This window comes from Scatophagus argus, chromosome 15 (assembly GCF_020382885.2).
Source record: "Scatophagus argus isolate fScaArg1 chromosome 15, fScaArg1.pri, whole genome shotgun sequence".
In the NCBI taxonomy this organism is placed as follows: Eukaryota; Metazoa; Chordata; class Actinopteri; family Scatophagidae; genus Scatophagus; species Scatophagus argus.
Window position 1 is genome coordinate 7,361,564 of NC_058507.1, and position 15,624 is coordinate 7,377,187.

Consider the following 15,624-nt stretch of genomic DNA (forward strand, 5'->3'; position numbering starts at 1 on the left):
GTCGATGTAAAAGGTAAACAGACAGGTCAGCGGCCAGCAGTTCCAGGCAGCTGTCCCATTTCTGGCATATTCACCGCTCGGCATTCCAGCTGTCTGATGTCATGGCTCTGAAAACCTCCATGTATTCCTCCGCCGCGAACGCACTAGAATGAATTTTTAATCGTCTGCTCAATAAAGTATGATAAACCAAATAGTCTGGATCGAGTTACTGAAGACTCGGAGTATATTCCAACGTAATTTGGCGATTTATCCAGAGCTGAAGCGAAGTTATTCCAGTTACAGCTCCGCGGATGTAGACGCAATACGCTTGTTGCTCTTCCAATCCCAGGAAGCGAAACACGCTTGGAACTTGAGTGAACTGTCGGACCAAGAGGCATGGGGTGCAACGATAGTTTTGATCTATAAACAAACTACATACAGATTGGCCATCTCTTAGTCCGACCAGATTTTAAAAAGCAGTAATCACTTGACTTTGATGGTGGACTCTCTCAGGACCTAATCTTTGTTGGACTACTGAATTTCATCTGGTGGCTAACGGTAACGTTATCGTTTTTGCCAAAAATATTTACCGGCGACGTCAGCTTCCCAAGGGTGTCGTCTATTTGCTGGAACATAAGTTAGCACGCTAGCGGTAGAGCTAATTTAACGTTAGTTGCAACGTTTGTTGTTCAGGTTAATTGAAATTGAACATGGAAACTGCCAATGAACATCAGATACTTAATCCGGGAAATGTTCGACATTTGGAGGGGAGTTTTTTGAACTGAGTGGTTGAGTAAGTTAACCTGGAAAGTAGGTAACTTGTAATAAAATGGATGCATGTTTGAAGTGGAAAGCAGCAGGGATTTTGCAGTGTTGCAGTCGATAGTGGCTTGTTTTGAATCAGGACATTCTTGTCAGCGTTTGGAGCAGACTATTCATAGGAAGGAGAGTAGTTTGCCTCAAGTTTGGAAATATGGCTAGCAAACATTATTAAAAATGTTAATTACACAGACCAATGTAGCCTGGTCTGAGTCCATTGACTCGGAATGATAATGTTAATCGAATCCTTTTGGTAGAAGATCCGAGATAGCAAAATTAGACAACTTAAACCAAAACGCCTTCATTTAAGAGGATTGCTTTCTGTAAGACTCGTGTTTATCTAGTCTGGCGCCTAATTCGCGGTGACAGATTGTGTAAAGATTTGTGCTTTATGCCAAAGTATCGTAAACATATTCATGATGAGCACGACACTTAAACTGTGATTCTCCTTATCTCCTATCCTCTAATCTCGCTCAGCCAGCCTTATCTCGTTTTTGTTCCAAGACTGCAGTTTTACACAAGCATTTGTTTTTGTATTGTGCTATTATGAATGTGTTTTGAGATATGTTTTAATTCGCTTTTCAGATCCTGTCTGTTGATGATGAACCTCATGACTTGGAACACTGACACAATTTTCGAGGGGACAGCGAGGAGTATAATTTCTCTGGACTAAGTGAAGACCTCCCTCCTTGAAGAAGTGTGAAACATGCCCTTGCCATTTGGCTTAAAACTCAAAAGGACTCGACGGTATACTGTTTCAAGCAAGAGCTGTCTTGTCACTCGGATTCAGCTGCTCAATGGAGAGTTTGTTGAGTTTACACTTTCGGTGGAGAGCACTGGGCAGGAATGTTTGGAGGCAGTTGCTCAGAGACTCGAGTTAAGAGAGGTATGTATGTGTTTTCATGCAATACAAGTGCTGATTGTTCTCTCCCATAGACTCACCACCTCAGCAAGAAAGTGTTTGTTGATGTTGTTGCATTCTTACTTTGAACTGGTAAGCAAGGCTGCAGAAACTAAGATAAAGAGTTTGACATTGTTTAACCCAGTATTGTCTCTCATAATCCTCATAATCCTCGTGCTTATGACAGAATTTAGGAATTTGTCAAATACATACCAGTTACAAGCATGTAACCAACTCATCACGCAGATTAGTAAATATATTGTACATGTTTTTGAAACTTTCATTCAGACAGACGAGCCAGCTCTCACGTACAAGTATGGTCCAAGAAAAATAGGTCTGAGTCAGGACTGAGCAATGCATTGAGCTTCATGTCTGCGTTTGCACACCGTCGTTACACAGTGACACCAGCTGTTAATCGCACACTGAAGGGATGTAAGCCTGAATGCTGCCTACCCTGTTGCACGTCAAATCATCAGCAGACACTGCTGAATGTGCAGGCCATCTGGTGTAGGAACTTAAACTGTGTGACATGGTTTGTTATTTTCCTGTATAATGTAGCAAGGCTTTATTTGTCACTGTAGCAGTGCTAGTGACAGGCCTCCACCCTCATTAAGATTTTTTTTTTTTCCTGGTATGCAGTGAGCAATGCTAGTAATGTTTGTTTTTCATGTCACCAGGATGGTGTGTGGAATCACGTGATTGTCTCACTCTTTGACAGATAGAAAAGTTAGGCAAGTTCAGAAACTGATTTCTGTTATCATAAGTACTGATAATTGTTTTTGCCGATCAAACAGCCAAAGGTCCCCGTCACTCTAAAACCACTGCTAATTGCATGATGGTGTTACACAGGTCTTGGGTTTGAAAATCTGCATCATTTCACCCTCAGTCTAATGTTGGTAAAGTGTCATGACCACCACAATTTTTTCTTTTTACCTTTACCTTCAAATAAATTAGATGCCCTAACCTATTTTAAATGGTTATTACTCTGTTTTGAGTCATAGTTATTTAACACTGTTATTATTATTATTTACAAAATTGCTCATAATTTTTTAAACACTGTTATCTGGTGTAAACTTTTATTTTCAGGTTGAGGTTAGAAAGTGGCTGCAAATCACACTAAGTCTCTTTCTGCTCAATTGTCCTTCATAAACAGCAAAGTCAGCAGGGGTTACAATTCTTACCACTGTTCATCGTGAGACGTTCAGACAGTCATAAGACTGAGTCCCAGCAGCCTATAAATCTAGAAAAATTTGCAGTGGTTGGATTTTCTTTTCTACATATGTTTTGAATGTTATGTGGCTGATTAGGGAAAGATCTGCACATTTTGCTCTTAAATAAGTGACTAAATAGGAGCAATGTATGATATTGTTCTCAAGCAGTCATTGCATATTTTATAAAGTTAATTGTGGAATTTAGTGTGTTGCACATAGAATTTAGAATAATTTACTTGATCACAACCTTGTTTGGGCATAATGTTTGTGCTTGTTTTCTTTCCTGGTTAGATAACATACTTCAGCCTGTGGTACTTCAACAAGCAGAACCTACAGAGATGGATTGACTTGGAGAAGCCGCTGAAAAAGCAGCTGGACAAGTATGGGCTGGAGCCCACCGTTTACTTTGGAGTCGTGTTTTACATACCCAGTGTCACCCAGCTGCAACAGGAGATCACAAGGTGATGTTCCATCAGTGACACAAGGTGTCTTGTCTGAGCCCCTAACCTCATAGATTAAGTGATAATTTATCTTCAAGGATAGCAGTCAAAGCATTGTAAAGTTTAGTTTCCAGATGAGGTTCCAGGCAAAGTTTAGTGCGACCTCATCAAGTTTATGAAGCAGCTTAGTTGCACAGTTGTACCCACCCCTCTTTTTAATATAAATGGATTTGCTTTCTAATGACTTTTCAGCTCTTTCTGCAGACCTGAACAAAGTTGTTAACACTCTCTCTTTCTCCACAGATACCAGTACTATCTACAGCTGAAGAAGGATGTTCTGGAGGGGAGGATCTCATGCTCTCTAGAACAAGCTATTCATTTAGCTAGCTTGGCAGTGCAAGGTAATATGAATGTATACTATCAGTTATAACAGAAACAGCTTGACAAGCCTGGTGTTTGTTGGTTTAAATCTTAATTTATGTGGTGTCTGCAGCGGCTTTAAGTCCCAGGCAACATAATGGCTGGTGCAATTCAACAGCAGCTGTTAAAACGCTGAACTCCCTCTCACATCTACAAAGATTGTAGTGGAAACACTAGGGTTATATTCAATGATTTCTGGACAGTAAGCTTGTGCCAATTTGCTTTTTGCAAAACTCTGCAAGTTTGCCAGGGTTAGGGTGTTAGTAAGCTGCAATAAGCCTATTGCTTCTAAAGCAATTCAGTTTTATCAGAAAAAATATTTTTGCACTCAAGATGTCGTTTCTTCTCAAAGCACAGCTTGAAAAATGGGACTTCTTAGGTTATTCTTAACTTATTTTATTTTTTTTAGATGTTGTGTCTTGTCAAATGCCAGCTGAACAAAGTGGTTTGTTTGAAATCTGTTCAAGCCCTTAGGGTTTTATTGGAACATTTACATGATTCTTGTAATATTAAGCACTTAACAAGCACTATTAAACCTAAACCGGCCCATTAAATCGGACAGGGTTGTGTGTTATGTGCTTCTCTGTGAATGTGAACTTGTCTCGCCTGAGCTTTAGCCCTGACACGTACTCCAAGTTTTCCCTGGCCAGAAGAATCTCAAACACTGCTGGCAAAGTTATATCAGGCACTGCAACGTACTGGCCTGGCTGTTAGCATAGCAGAGCCGCTGAGATCACTTACTGTTGCAGCCTTGTTCAAATGACTGAACAGCATGCAAAATATGCCCTGGAGAAAGAAGATTTGTTGCAAGTTCCTGTTACGATTTATAAACTGCTTAAGTTGTCATGCAAACGTTGCATCTGCGATGTAAATAAAGTTGTTTAGGTTCTATTTTGCCCTGGCTTGAATATTTTGGAGCGAAGGACAGTGCAGCTTTTGAGCAGTGCTGATGCCTGAGATACCTAGCATTGTTGCGAATGTTGCCAACAGGCAGGCTGAAGCTGGTACCAGCGTTGTGAGACGCTGAAGCAGTTCCCTTTCAAAACAAATGGGTCCCTCGTCTTCTAAAATTAGTCTTTCTCATCATCATACACTGCAGCTTTCTGAAATGCAGTACACCATTCTGCAATTCTTTTGCCTTGTACTAAATGCAGAAATGGACATGTAATAGGATTTATTCAAAAAGTTGTGTCATGCGTAATAAGTAATGCAGTATTTACTCATTTAGTGTCTTTTTTTTTTTTCTGTCTCCAGCTGACTTTGGAGACTTCAATCGCTATGATTCCCAGGAGTTCCTCCAGAAGTTTGTGCTGTTTCCTATCGTAAGCATTTTATTTTTCATGGTCAGCATGTCAAAATGAAAGAATGCTACAGCTGCCCTGCACTCCTTTGTCTTGGATGCTAGCGTTGTATCGATCCCGTGTCTGTCTTTGCAGGACTGGATCCAGGATGAGCGCATATTGGAAGAGGCCACTCAGAAAGTCGCTCTTCTCTACCAGTCGCTCAGGTGAGCAGGTGTTCAAGGCGTTAACCCGCCTGTTTTGTGTGTGTCTGGCCTAGTACCAGATTTTTTTTCCTCTGTCCTCAGTGCTCACTTTAAAGTGTTACTCATCAGTCTATCCCATTACATGCTGGTTAGTCTTTAGATATTTACTACTTGTTAACCGCTATAACAAATTACACAGTGACTTTTTTGAATAACCATACATACATTTATGAATTGTTTTCCCTGCTCGTGTTCCTGGCTGGATGTTTTACGTAGGTTCAGAGGGTTTTGACAGTTGTTTCTTCATGTTTTTGTTCCCTCTTTTTGGGTCGTTTTCAGGGGTTTGTCAGCTCCAGAGGCAGAGATGTTGTACATGCAGGAAGTGGAGAAAATGGAAGGCTATGGCCAGGAAAGCTATCAAGCCAAGGTAAGGTTATGAGGTCCAGTCTGTGATCCCCAACAGCCCAAACACAGAAGAATTATGATGTTGGTTCAGTAGAATCTGAGCATTTAAAGCCACATATTATTTCTGCTACTGCACAGCTTGGTCAAGGAACTAATGAGTACAAAACGGTCTGCATTCTTTCACCTGAAAGACTGTTACAAATGTCTAAATTTGATCTAAATGCCTCTCCTTTCATCCTTACAGGACAGTACAGGCACAGATGTTACCCTGGGACCCTGTCTCGATGGCATCTTTGTCAAATACAAAAGTGGCAGGCCGCTTCTTTTATTTAGGTCAGTCCAGAAACAATTTCTAGAACGTTTGTTTTTGACTATTATACAAATGCTTCGATGTCCTGAAATATGGCCTAAATATGAAGTGCTGAATTAAGGTTTTGTGTGGTAAATTTTGACTTAAAGCATTAGGTTGGTACATTTGGTTCTGTGGTACAGTTCACAGCTATTTTTAGGTGAGGTTGTTTCCTGTAATGACCCTTAAATCCCTTTAGACCTGAATGTGGCCCAAGAGGAAATGAGTCAGGTAGACTGTGGTAGCCGATAAGGATTTTGGAAGTATTATCTGTCAGTCAAGTGTGAAGTGAACGTTCTCAACCTCAGCTGAGCTGTACTTATCTACATACCATTATGAGTACCAGATACCTTTTGCATTAACTCCCACATGCAGATGTTTTTTACAATGCATTGTTAAAGCAGTGCCATAGTCTCTTTAAAAAAATGCAGCAAGGTTTTGATGACCACCATGACATCATGTGTGTCCCCCACCCCACCCCATCCCCTCTTTCTCTTTGCCACTGTGCTTAAATTGGCCGTGTAGGTGGAATGAAATTAACAACATGAGTCACAACAGGTCCTTCTTTGCCCTGGAGCTAGCCAACAGAGAGGAGAGTGTTCAGTTCCAGACTGTAAGTTCATGCTTCTCCTCCCATCCCCTGTGACATGTCAGTCTCTTATTGGATTTAGCATAATTGGAAATTTGTTGCAAAGCTAGTCTTAACAGAGCACCTGTGTTTGTTTGTGGGTGTGGTTGTCACTGGAGCTGCTTGGGTATGTTACGTATGCGTGGGTCATTAAGTCACATACCATTAGCTGTAACTCAGTGAAGAAGTATTTATGGGCATGCACAGGAATGCTTTGAGATAAGTGAGCAAACACTACCTCTGCACTAATTGTTTCACTGTCTAATATTTTTTTTCTTTCTCTTTCTTTTTGCAGGAGGACATGGAAACCTCTAAATATGTGTGCCGGATGTGTCTGGCCAGACTCAAGTTTTATAAGATTAACAAGAGTAGCCTGTAAGTTTGTTTTTAACGTGTCTAGTCTAGTTCCTGCGTCTTTCTTCTTGTCTCATGCATGTGTCTCCCCTTTTTTGGTGTACCCTCATTTCTTCCCTGCTCTCCTCCTCACTCTTCAGAGAGGAGTGTGACCCCCTGCCTTCTGAGGGCTCCCAGAAGTCCCTTCTTACTCTATCCTTCCCTCGCTTTCCAATGCTTTCTCGTCAATCTCTGCCTTCTAATAAGGGGTGAGCAACACTGTCAGCCACCGCCTACAGTATGCACATTTATCAGGTGCCAGCTCCCATCCTTTTCTGATTGCCTTGCTATGCCAACAGTGACATAGCAAACACAGACTCTTTATATCTGAAATGGGCCTTGGATTGTCAAGCACGTAGGGATTTTAATTCAATTATAAGGAAATTATGTGTTTTTTTTTTGTTGTTGTTTTTTATCTTTCTCTGCCTACCACAGTGCATGTTGAGTGCTGACTGAGATTGGTTAGGTTCTTTCTATCCTTTTTCTTTGATCAACTTTGAGCTTTACTAAGTTAAGACTGTATTTTATTTGGTATCTTATTCAGAACTTCTGCATGTTTTTGTGGGCTTGACTGTATGTGTTCTCATACTCAAATGACAAAAGGACAAAGTGACATATTGGAAAATGTTTTATTATTATCTTTTTTTGACTGACATTTGTTTTCCCACCAGCCAAAGCCAGCCCTCAGTCGTCAACACAGTCAGACGGAGATCCTCTACTAGAATGTCTCTGGTAATATCTTTGTTCATTTAAAAGTCATTTCTGGCTTGCATTGCAGCACATTATATGCAGTCAGATCATTAACTGGGGTTGCGTGACCACACAGCTATCTTTAGTTCTTTGCTCTTGGACAAAATTCAGATCGTCTGGCTTGTAACTGAATCGGTTTCTTGTTGATTTACAGCCAAAGCCTCAGGCCTACATGATGCCCCCTCCTCAAATGCACTACAATGGCCATTTCACAGAGCCTTACACATCGTCACAAGGTAACTACTATATAGAGAATGGCTGCAGCTAGAAACCTGAAAAAGAGGGCATGGGATAACATTTAAAGTTATTCCACAATGCTTTTTTCCACACTGTGATTGACTGCACCTCAAAAGTGTTTATTGTTTTGCTCTCTCACAGACAATCTGTACATGAACAGTCAGAATGGTTATTACTACCACTCCCAGACGAGCCTCGACTGCTCCCCCCTGGAATACGGCAGCGCAGGGCGTTTACGAAATGGCAGCGTATACAGTGCCCACAGTACCAGCTCTCTGACCAATCCCCAGCACTACCTGCAGCCCTCGCCAATGTCCTCCAACCCCTCCATCACTAGCGATATCACCAGACCGGACTACGTCCCCTCGCATCGCCACAGCGCACTCATCCCACCCTCCTACCGTGCCACTCCTGATTACGAGACAGTGATGCGTCAGAAGACCCGAGGAGCGGGAGGAGGGATGGTTTTGTCTCAAGAGCACCGGCAGAGCCACTCCATGAGGAATCTGAACATTGGAAACTCATACGCCTACAGCAGACCAGACCCTCTTGTTTACAGCCAACCAGAGATCAGGGGGGAGCGTGGTGGAGCAGCCCAACACCACCACTATCCCTTCCATCTTGGATCAAGTTTCCACAGCCCCTCTCCATACCCATACCCCACAGAGAGGAGACCTGTAGTGGGGGCAGTCAGTGTCCCGGAGCTCACTAATGTCCAGTTACAGCAGGCACAGGAGTATCCAGCCCCTAACATCATGAGAACACACGTTTACCGACCTCCTCCACCCTACCCGTATGCCCATCCTCGACCTGCAAATAGCACGCCTGACCTCTCACGTCACCTGTATGTCAGCAGTAGCAACCCAGACCTGATCATCACAAGGCGTGTGCACCACTCAGTTCAGACTTTCCAGGAGGATAGCCTGCCTGTTGCCCACTCTTTGCAAGAGATGTCAGAGCCTCTTTTCAGCGGACCCCCACACAGGCACCCGTACAGTGCTCAGAAGCGTAACTCCATCGAGATTGCCGGATTAGCGCACAGTTTCGAGGGGATGAGGGTCAAAGAGCGGACGGTGTCTTCTTCAGCAGCTGAAACTGCCACACCACCTCCTGTCCTGCGTGGCGGCTGCTCTCAGGGCTCTCAGCTCAATGTGTTTTTGGAACGTACAAAGACTGAGGACAGGGCTGACGTTAAGGAGGATGTACGATATGGACACAAAAAGTCCCTTTCAGATGCCACCATGCTGGTTCACAGCAGTGGCGAGGAAGAGGAGTTTGAGGATGATAGTGGACGTCACACTCCTCTTTCTCATGATGCAGCGGTGATTGAGCCTGACAAGCTCTCACAGCAGCATCACAGCTTTACATCCCTCTCTTCTCTCACACCTCAGCAACAGACTCCTATGGAGCCACCACCTGCATATCCCATAGGCTCCTCTCTTGACCCCTCTATAACCGGCTCCTTGACCTACAAGGTTCACCCTCTGATCCAGGAGAGTGAGCCTCTGTACTTGCTGTCAGGTTTACGACAGCCCAGGATTATGCCGTCTGTCTCTGAGGGAGACCTGAGTGGCCAGGACAAGCAGAAGACTAAGAAAGACTTCAAGAAGAGACCTGTGTCAGACGTTCCTCCTGGGAAGAAAACAGTAGAAGGATTGCCTCCTCCGGTGAGTTCTGGTCCCTGTCTACTCCAAAGCCTAGAATTAATTTGTTAATTAAGTTCTGTTAAAATGTCACAGCAATCAGTGAGCTTTACGCTGCTCCATGGTTGCACTTTTACATGTCAGAGAGCCCAGTTCCAAAAGACAAAAAGGAAAAACAGAAAAACAACTTCCCATGTCTTGATCACATGAGGGTGCTGACACAAAGGAGGTTTCAGTGGCCAGCTTTGAATGACGCAAACAGTCTCACTTTGACACGTATTGAAAGAGAATGTAGTTGGACTACCTTGGAAAACAGGACAGGTGACATTCTCTCAGAAAGCGTCCAGTGAGGCTGCGCCGTCCCTCCTCTGTTGTATACCTACTCCCTCTCTCCCAGGCTCACACACAGCGATCCTCTCTTTTCTTCTGTCTCTACTCTCTTGTCATACCAGGGCATGAAGAAAGGAGCAAGATCAGACGTGAAGAAGATGGGACCTCTGAAGGTGGCCCATCTCAATGGCCTGTCAGTCTCCAGGCCGCCGATGCAAAACGAGGTCAAGGATGAGCCTGAGAGAGCCTCTAATGACGAGAGGGTAGGACACTTCAGAGTTTTTCATTTGCTTCTTGAAAAATGACTTTGTAAGCAAAACCTAATGTAAAGTTTAGGCAATGGGAATGAAAGAGGTATGTGAGATTGTTACATGCATGTTCTTGCATGTTGACAGTGACTTGTCATTTAGGAACTGTGGCATAGCCAGAAACATAAAACTCATTTCCAGGAGCTGTTGATTGTTTCATATTCATAACCTCCTGGTAGGTGAGGCGTTTATTTTGATGCGTGAATGGAGTCAGCTTTTCATGTATTAACACATAGTTGAACTGGTTAGTCTTGATTTAATTATTGACTGTAACTATTAAATACTATAGACTTACAAGGTAAGTTAGCTCGCCAGTTAATCCGGTTGTGACTGGCAGATAGTATGTCATCTGTGAGCATATGCAGATTAAAAGTAATTAAGCAAGAGTGTTGCTTACAATGTATGAGATAAATGTAAACAGATTTTCACCCACATTTTATGTCCTCATGCATCCAAAATGCGGCGTATCCTGCTGCAGCACCATTCATTACAGTTTACAGTAAGCTGTGTCCCCTTATGACAAGCAAAACTCTAAAAGAATATTTTCACGGTTTTACAAAGTAAAACTACATTAATGGGATTCAAAGCACAGACAAGCTGCTGATTATGCATCAGTCTCACTCATAATGACTGGCAAAAACTACTTTTGTGTAGCAACTGTATCTGATTATCCATTTTTCACAGGGATTTTTAACATCAGATTATTTTTGTTCATTTTTGTGTCATGAAAAGTATTATTAAATTGTCACCAAAGATCAGGGAGTGATACTGTACATCTTACCTCATTATTTTTAAAATTAAACTGATTGGCCCAAGGCAGTCAAAATGAGGCGAACCTCTTAATGGCAGTGATGCATTTGCTGTGTCCTTCTCTCTGTGTATCAGTGTAAACTGCTGGAGCATCACTTGGAGCAAGGAGAGCTGTTAAAAGAGTACGAGAGCATCCCAAGGCGGCATCCGTCAGGGGAATGTACCATTGCCCTGCTGCCAGAGAGCGGAGACAAAAACCGCTTCCAAGATGTCCTGCCTTACGATAACACTCGCGTGGAGCTGGTTCCCACTAAAGAGAACAACACGGGATACATCAATGCATCACATATCAGAGTAAGTCGTGCAGGGATTTGTCACAGTTGCCATTCCTTCGCAAATCGCAAAATGTAGGCAATTTTGTTATTAACACAGACAGCAAAGCATCTGTGGTATTTTTATCTCCTGGAGGAGGAAAAAATCCTTGCTGCTCCTGAGTAGCAGGCGTGCTGCTCATACAGAGACGTTTGCTGATTTGTGGGAAGGTGATGACTGTTGCTTAGTCACGTCCACGCGTCTGTCTCTTACACAATGGAGTTACTCTGCTCTGACACAGAATCACTTTCCTTTTCTGCTGATCCAGCTCTCAGCTTTTAAAGGAATTACTGCTGAAATCATGTGACTGATGACTTTTGTCCTGTCTTGTTAGTTAGCAGCGGGTGGACAGGAGTGGAACTACATTGCCACTCAGGGTCCCCTGACGAATACGTGTCAGGACTTCTGGCAGATGGTGTGGGAACAGGGTGTCTCCATCATCGCTATGGTCACTGCTGAAGAGGTGGGTCAAAGTTCATATTTACTGCTCCACTTTTTGTTTTTTTTTTTGTTCCTCATCACGACCCAGACTGACTTATTGTACGTCATCCGCTTCCTCCAGGAGCGCGGCCGAGAAAAGAGCTTCCGGTATTGGCCCCGACTTGGCTCACGACACAACACTGTGACATATGGACGCTTCAAGATCACAACGCGGTTCCGCACAGAATCCGGCTGCTACGCCACCACAGGGCTGAAGATCAAACACCTCCTGACGGGCCAAGAGAGGACTGTTTGGCACTTGCAGTACACAGACTGGCCTGACCACGGCTGTCCTGAGGACTTAAAAGGCTTCCTCAGTGAGTGAGATCCTTACCTTCACAGATCCATCTAGTAGGAAGCAAATAAAATGCAGCTGGTAAAGATGGTCTGTTAGTCTCAACTACTGTATTAATTTTTTAAATGCACATTTTTTTTTCCCAGCATACCTGGAGGAGGTGCAGTCTGTGAGGAGACACACAAACAGCATCAGTGACCCAAAGAACACCAACCAACCTGTGCTGGTCCACTGCAGTGCTGGAGTGGGACGGACTGGGGTGGTCATCCTGTCTGAGATTCTGATAGCTTGTCTGGAGCACAACGAGGTAAGTTCCTCTCCATCACCGAAGGGACTTAGTGTCGCACAGCCCGTTCCAACCTCATGTGTTGTGTGCGCTCCTGGTACCAGTCTCTCTCTCTCATTCTGAAAGTCGTGTCTGTTTCAGACGCTGGATATCCCAAAAGTCCTGCTGAAGCTGCGCGCTCAGAGGATGATGATGGTTCAGACTTTTGCTCAGTACAACTTCATCTACAAGGTCCTCATCCAGTACCTCCGCAACTCCAGGCTCATATGAACACAAGTGTCTGTCCGACCCAACGGTCACGGTCGTCACAGATGATTCTAGCATGGAGTTTGCTTCAGGTTTATGCCAAACTGCACTGTGATGATGCAGCTTTATAAACCTGTTCAATGTAGCGGTCAGTATTTGACTGTATCAAATCAGGTGATGCTGAAGGAAGGATGTGTGGATGTACAAGAAAGAAGTAATACAACATGGAGGAGCATAAAGACCTGTGACCTGCCTCTAAACAGTATTATATATATTATTTTTTTTACGTACATTATCGCTTAATAAAGCAAGCACTTTTACAGTACTTTTCTGTACATAATGAACCAATGTTAAGCTGCATAAAAAAATCTCTATCGTTAATGTGTATCAAAAATAGTTGTGCTTTCAATTGACTAAGGTCACTTTTTAAATAAATGTTTTTGGATTGCTGTTTGGTAACTATTGGTTCTAACAGTGAAGGACTTTTAAATAGTAATGAAGATCATAAGAAACGATCCTAAGATTGTCACATATGAAGGTTTTGATTACAAGTCCAGACCTCTGGTAATACAGAAGGGGGTCTGTCCCTGCATATTCTACTTAATAAGAGTTTATAGATCTACACTTAGCACAATGCCACCAATGTTCCTTGGGTAGTTGTAAAGAAGGCCTGAATACCCCCTAAAAGCACCTGCTAAAAACAAATGAAAACTAATGTACATATTCTCTCAGTGCACAAATAAGATTGTCCTTACAAAGAGGAGTGGGATGGATTGGTCTTTAATAAAACACTGGATTGATAGGAAGTAGAAATGTATTGCGCGTGTTCCCGAAGTATACAGGTAATGAGTTAAGTAAAATATTGAGATTCAAACTTGCAAATTAATTTTATACTCATAGTTTTCCTTTTTTTTTTTAAAACCTGAGAACACTGAGTGCCGTATTTGAGCTTAGATCAATACACCCTTAAATACCTGCATTTTGAAGTTGAAAGGTTTTTTTTGTTTTTTGTTTTTTGATAAAATGAAGGAAGGTTTTATTCAGTGTCATTTATTGCTTGTTTGATTGCAGTGATATGTGATTATTGATGCCAGTCAATACTGAGAGACACCCCCACGGATCAGTAATTATAATAATTCTTGAATGCGGGTTTGATCTCCTAAGTTTTTACGCTTTGTTTCGTTAAAAATTGGCAAACGAGGCCATGTGACAGTATTCGGATGTAACTGACAGAGCTGCGCTGCATGTTGGCTGGCTGTGGTGCCCAGTATTAGTGTGAAGCAGAAAGCCAGACCGTCTCTAGTTACAGTGTTCTGCCTGCCACGCTTGTTTTCACTCTAGTGAGAAATGTCCCTCTGCAGAGACACTTCCTGCTGTTACAAATGGCCTCCTGACTACTAATGAACACATCGAACTGGAAGCCGGGCACAGTGCGCGTCCATTTCCTGTTGCAGCTATGAGTCATATTTAAAAGCTCCTTTATGACGTTCACCTGTACAGAAACAGAAACGATGCTTACAGTCAAAGTTTACATGAAGTATCTTTTATAATTTGAAATTTGGGGCCTATATCATTAATTCAAGGCACCAACTTAAGTTCTAATGTGGCCAAAGTGAAGAGATTGTTATTCCGTCATCTGTCTATCCCGATGTTTTTGCTGGGCAGTGATCTTACTTAACTGGAGAAAAATGCATCACAGCTGGTGTTGAGATGTATTTTAACTGGATCTTTCAGAAGGCCCTTATGAGTTTGTTTTGGTTTTTAGATACTGATTGAGTCTTAGTGTGGAGACTGAAAAATGATTTTTGTGGCCAAGGTGTGACTGTTCTGTCCATGTACAGGTATGTTGTTCATAAATGTACACAATGTAAAATTCTGGTTTTATGAATATTGGTTATTGTACAAACTGTGTATAAACTGTATCTATTGAATGACATTGGAAAAAAAAACGTAGAAAATCTTTACAGCCATTAAATATTTGGAATTAAAAGGTTTCTTCTTTACGGTAGTCTATCATGCCCCCTTGTGGTAGGAATTAGCCAGTGACTTTCCATCTTTCTGGTTGCACTATTTCTGAATCTTAATTACACCAGTGCAGCATTATTATTTAACACTGGAAGAGATCTTTATTAAATTAACTCTGGTGAAAAAGGTTCAGTCATAGCTGGTGAGGAAAATTCAAGAAAATGAAGTGAGGGATTATGGTTTTTTAGGCTGAAAGTTAAAAAAAAAAAAAAAAAAAAAATTCAAAGTCTCTTGTCCTTCTCTTGTGTTCTAGTTCAGTCCTCTAACAGTGTCCTCAGCTTGTTCTCTAACAGGCAGCAGTGGTGTCAGTCACCAGGGTGCACACCGACTTTGTCTTTATCCACTGAATGACGACTTGCTGCAATTCAGTCTGTGAAGCTTAGCGAGCATTTTAAATATTCTCCACATTGCCCATAAACCCCTTAAACAGTTCTGTTACATTAGTTTAAAAGAGAAAATATTTAGCTTAAAGAACTCCTAATTCATGCTGATGAAAACTCTTGTAGTGTCAATGTCCTTTACAGCACAGAAGAGTCCACTCAGTGTTCATTTTCCCTCTGGTACCTGAATATGCATCTGTGGCCCAGTTCCACACGACAGACCACTTTTATTGCAGTTAAACTTCAATAGTTAAAATTTTAATGGAAATTTTCTGATTTTCTGAGATGTTTGTCAAGGTGTTTTAAGTAGATTTCATTTTGTCACGTTTACAGTGTGAGCACAATGCATACTCCATACCTCCTTAGAATTATGTATGGATTTTGGGACACAGTTATAAAACTGTGACCCAGTGCCCACGTGAAATCACTTGGTATTGATGGTAAAGTAATGTTGGGTTTTTGACTTAAAAAACACATCATAATCTGATAAA

General features: G+C 42.2%; 1 protein-coding gene across 3 annotated transcripts; it reads left to right on the top strand.

Moving 5' to 3' along the window:
* The first annotated feature begins 325 nt into the window (after positions 1-325).
* ptpn21 (protein tyrosine phosphatase non-receptor type 21) lies at positions 326-14,718 on the top strand. Of its 3 annotated transcripts, none has more exons than XM_046413884.1 (19): positions 326-537; positions 1,384-1,684; positions 3,202-3,371; positions 3,654-3,751; positions 5,025-5,092; positions 5,207-5,277; positions 5,596-5,683; positions 5,906-5,994; positions 6,536-6,623; positions 6,934-7,013; positions 7,703-7,763; positions 7,936-8,017; positions 8,160-9,685; positions 10,114-10,254; positions 11,185-11,403; positions 11,756-11,884; positions 11,984-12,218; positions 12,343-12,503; positions 12,624-14,718. In XM_046413884.1, the coding sequence occupies exons 2-19, from the start codon at positions 1,505-1,507 to the stop codon at positions 12,750-12,752; spliced, it is 3,615 nt and encodes a 1,204-aa protein (XP_046269840.1). In that variant the 5' UTR covers positions 326-537; positions 1,384-1,504; the 3' UTR covers positions 12,753-14,718. The 3 variants fall into 3 exon arrangements, with proteins under 3 accessions (XP_046269840.1, XP_046269841.1, XP_046269842.1); XM_046413885.1 differs by lacking the exon at positions 326-537 and adding an exon at positions 577-789; XM_046413886.1 differs by lacking the exon at positions 326-537 and adding an exon at positions 577-772.
* The last annotated feature ends 906 nt before the right edge of the window (positions 14,719-15,624 follow it).

Bases quoted from the DNA above. Each gene is read 5' to 3' on its own strand.
- ptpn21 (XM_046413884.1), top strand. From the start codon at position 1,505: ATGCCCTTGCCATTTGGCTTAAAACTCAAAAGGACTCGACGGTATACT. The intron at 5,278-5,595 runs GTGAGCAGGTGT...GGTCGTTTTCAG, and splicing joins CTTCTCTACCAGTCGCTCAG to GGGTTTGTCAGCTCCAGAGG. The intron at 12,504-12,623 runs GTAAGTTCCTCT...TGTCTGTTTCAG, and splicing joins CTTGTCTGGAGCACAACGAG to ACGCTGGATATCCCAAAAGT.